This window comes from Geospiza fortis, unplaced genomic scaffold, assembly GCF_000277835.1.
Source record: "Geospiza fortis unplaced genomic scaffold, GeoFor_1.0 scaffold70, whole genome shotgun sequence".
In the NCBI taxonomy this organism is placed as follows: Eukaryota; Metazoa; Chordata; class Aves; order Passeriformes; family Thraupidae; genus Geospiza; species Geospiza fortis.
Genome location: NW_005054317.1, coordinates 7,420,451 through 7,424,280, shown reverse-complemented (window position 1 = coordinate 7,424,280; position 3,830 = coordinate 7,420,451). Strand labels below are relative to the sequence as shown.

The 3,830-nt window shown below is 41.8% G+C and overlaps 1 protein-coding gene across 3 annotated transcripts in view; it reads right to left on the bottom strand.

Moving 5' to 3' along the window:
* UROC1 (urocanate hydratase 1) overlaps positions 1 to 3,830 on the bottom strand; it is a 35,847-nt gene that overhangs the window by 29,677 nt on the left and 2,340 nt on the right. Inside the window, exon 1 of one of the 3 annotated variants that reach the window (XM_031056379.1) lies at positions 3,103 to 3,393. The exons of the other annotated variants lie outside the window; for them this stretch is intronic. Coding sequence (XP_030912239.1) covers positions 3,103 to 3,180 — 78 coding nt within the window. The 5' untranslated portion in view covers positions 3,181 to 3,393. Of the gene's footprint in view, positions 1 to 3,102; positions 3,394 to 3,830 lie in introns of those variants that run through there. 3 annotated transcript variants of the gene reach the window in all.

Here is a 3,830-nt window from a genome sequence, read left to right as displayed (position 1 = left end):
AAGTGTTTCTACTTGCACCTTTCCTGGTAGGTTCAATTAGGGTAAACATGTGACCATCCCCTTCCCACCTGCCTCCCCAAACCTGCATGGAGAGATCTTGGGCATTTGGTAAGTAGTGGTCAATCTTATCAATATCAGACAGATAAATTCTCTCTCACAGTGCCAGAGGCACTGGACTGCCAAGCAAATATTGTTCAGAAATCTTTAAAACAACATCCCTAAACTCCAAGACACTGAAGATCCCACAGTACTTTCCATTCAAAACAGGACCTTGGCCCAGAGCTATGTGACATACTCCCAGATGAAGATGTTCCTGGGCTCAGTTTTATTGCAGATTCACTCCATTTAGCATCCTAATGTATTGCAGAGGGTGTTGGATTACATTATTTTATTGATGCTACATGTATCATTTCCAAATTAGCTAAAGTGATTACTAGGCACTCAGCTAAATCCTGCAGATGACACTACGTGGCTCACGCTCCCTATTGCCTTCAAAGACATTAGCCATGGTTTGCAAAGTACAATATGTCCTTTTGCATGAAAGAACCCATAAATAAATCATTATCTTTAGTAACAGGCTGTTAAGGCATGTCTCTGTATTCTGTGTTTCATTTGATTAAAACCATAATGAGAACAAAGATTTTGTCATCTTTAAATAGCCAGTTTCATGCAAAGATCTTATAAGTTCCCTGGCAAATGGCAATGCCATCCAAAGGACTTTTAGATTAAAAGATTCACAAATCATATGGAATTTCATATCCTCCTTTGGCTGATTTTTTAACGGCTACAGAAAGGATAGAAAGGGATCAAGTTTGCTTCTACAAATTAGAATTGCCATTCCACACAGAGAATGATGAGGGGGAAAATCTATTTACCAGATGAGAAAATCTTCTAATACCACTTCATTCTTCTCCAGTTAGATAAGCAGTCATTTTTCAAGGGCATGCTATTAATAAACACAAAAATCCCACCTATATCCCCACAATGACAAAATACACAGGGATTTCCAAAGTCAGTCTCAGAGGTGAGCAGCCATCATAGGGGGTTCTAGAGATGAGAAATTTCTAAAGCAAAAATAAAATCACCTGCACTCCTAAAACCAACAAAACCAAGAGGCAAACACTGGTATTTTGGCTGCCTTTGAGAACTACAAGGATTCCATTGTGGCAAGGATCACCCACAGTCTTTGATCAATATATTATTTGCATTAAAATGAAACTGATGGGCAAATATTTTTCTTCACCAGTTAATTCATCTAAGAAAAATCTGGTTTGATTTTCAAATAAATTTACCTAGACTGAGCCTCAATCCTATTAATGTTACACATTATCAGAAACCTGAATTTTGACGATGCAAACATTAATGAAACATGAATTTGAATGTTACATGAAATGTGGGAAAGGCACCCTGCACAGACAATAGAGGTCTTATAAAAGAGGATTAAGACAATGGCTTGTTTAGCTGAATGGAATAAAGGTGATATTTGATTGCTGTCTCACTGCAGGATAAATGATGAAGCAAGAAGAAGCTTCAGGGAAATGGTGGAAAGGAATAAACAGCTGTGAATTACCTGTAAAAATGTAGTCTTGAAATTAGAAGAATTTAAATGTAAGATAGTGTGAAACAATCTCTCAATAAAAGAGCCAGGGTGCTCAAAATTGCTTAGATGAAACCTGACTGCTTTATGAAAGGGCAATAGTCATATGCATTGGGAAAAATGTTACATATTCATTATTGAGAAATAAACGGAGTAATCTGAGAAAGACACTTGAGGAAGTTCAAATAGGCTTATCATTATGCTTTTGTGGGAAGACAATATATTTAATTAAAGCACCATAAAACCCCATTATCTTAGCCTTTTAGAAGGATTTATTTACCTCTGACACATTGTATTTGGAATATTTTTTTCGCATTTGATATTTAGACGTTCTTCCTTTTCATAACTTCCATTGACAGAAGCTTAAGCTGCACACACTTAGTACCTCTCAAAAAGCAGGTCCAGAGTTCACTGGTGTCAAAAATATTATTTGCAGTTATAATCCTGAGTTTCACAGGCTTTTTAAAAAATTATCTGCTCTGAATTCGCTGAGTTGCTGATTTAATTCAACTCTGTGCAATGTAAGCAAATGAAAAGTCTTCCTCTTAAATCTGCCAGCTGGATTTAACATTTTGTTCTTGTGTTTAAGCTATAACCACTATTAGGGCGGGGTTTTTTTTATATACTCCCTAGAATTTTTAAATTATAACAGGATTCTTCTGCTATTTAATCAAGATTTAGACCGCTCAATGCTAAAATATAATCAAGACAGCCCATGTAATCCAATCAATCAGCTGTAAATTTCTTTGCTGGAGTATTCTCTTGAGAAATCAAGTAAACCAGCCTGTTTGTTAATTGGTGTTTGTTGAAGAGCCAGAAGGAAGCCTCTTCAGAAGGACTGTCATTCATTTCCATTTTGTGAAATGGCTCATCAGGACTTCCAATTTAAGACCCTTGAGACACTCAAGCATTCAGGGTTGCAGTCCCTGTTTACTGAGGGAAAGGGGAGCACAAGGAGAGGAAGAGACCCATTTAACTCCACAATTTCTTTCTTAGTTCTGCCCCTCTTCCAGTGGGGATGGTGCTTCCCTCCCACCTGTAATCTCCTGCCTGGTGACATCCAGACCCAGGATCTTGGTGGCACTATTGTCTAAGCAGCAAGTAAGATTGTTTCTTTTATCACTCTGCCTGATAGGTCCCAGTTTCAATCAGCTCAGCTGGGAAGTGAACATAAAGATTTCTTACAGGTCATTGCCATAAATGGGTGTGAAAGTTTAACCAAGTCCTTTATCAGCCAGATGTCCCAAAACAGGAGCTAACACATCAGCCTGCCCAAACCACAGATAAACTCACTGAAGTAGCCTCAGTTCTGGATGTGCAAAGAAATCACAGAGGTCAAACATTCCATTTCTCCACCAGACAGATGAGGAACACTTTCACATGCTGAATGAGCTTTCAGGCTCTGGTTTTCAGCTCCTCATGCCAAGATGTGCCCAAGCAGGAGGTCCCAGCTGCTCCCCAGGGAACGGGGAGCCAAGCAGAGCCAGAACAGGCAACTCACCCACCTTGTGCCACCTGAGGGAGGAGAGGAGAGCAGAGCAGCCCAGCGATGCCAGCCAGGGCCCACCAGCACTCCTGGCCATCAGGCAAGACCAGGCTGACCTGCAGGCCCAGGACCAAGCTGGAAGTGCAAGTCAGGACCAGGTCTGGTGATGCTACCATGGAGAGATGAGCACAGAGAGCCCCAGAGAGGTTCAGAGCAGGATGTCAGCCCACAGGAGGGAGAGCAGACCCAGGAGGGCCATGGCTGAGTACAGGGACACCCTGAATAGAACCAAAAACATCTCAGCATAGCTGAGACTGAGCCCCAGCCCACAGCCTAAATGGAGCCCTGAGCCTATGGGCACCGGGTGTGGGAGGAGACCTCACGAGAGGCTCATCAGGGTCATCAAGGCCACTACTGACCTCAGTGCTGCCCCAGAAACACAAGATCCTGCAATCAGGGCAGAGAGGGTCCTGCTGGGGGGGTCAGCAGGGGAACTGTAGCATGACTTGGCTCTAAGGTCCACAAGGGAATTCCTGTCTGGATAAAGCCATCCCGTTTTTCCTGATTCTGAGCAACACAGAGAAGTGCCCATTGTTCCCAAGTTGCTCCAGCTTTATTGCAACATCAGTGAGTCCAAAGCATGCAACACCCTTGTCCTGCAAAGCACACACCACACCTAGATTTTAAGGGTAGTTTCTTTGAGGCATATTTACGTTAAGATACAGATGCTGAGAAAGAGAAAGCTAT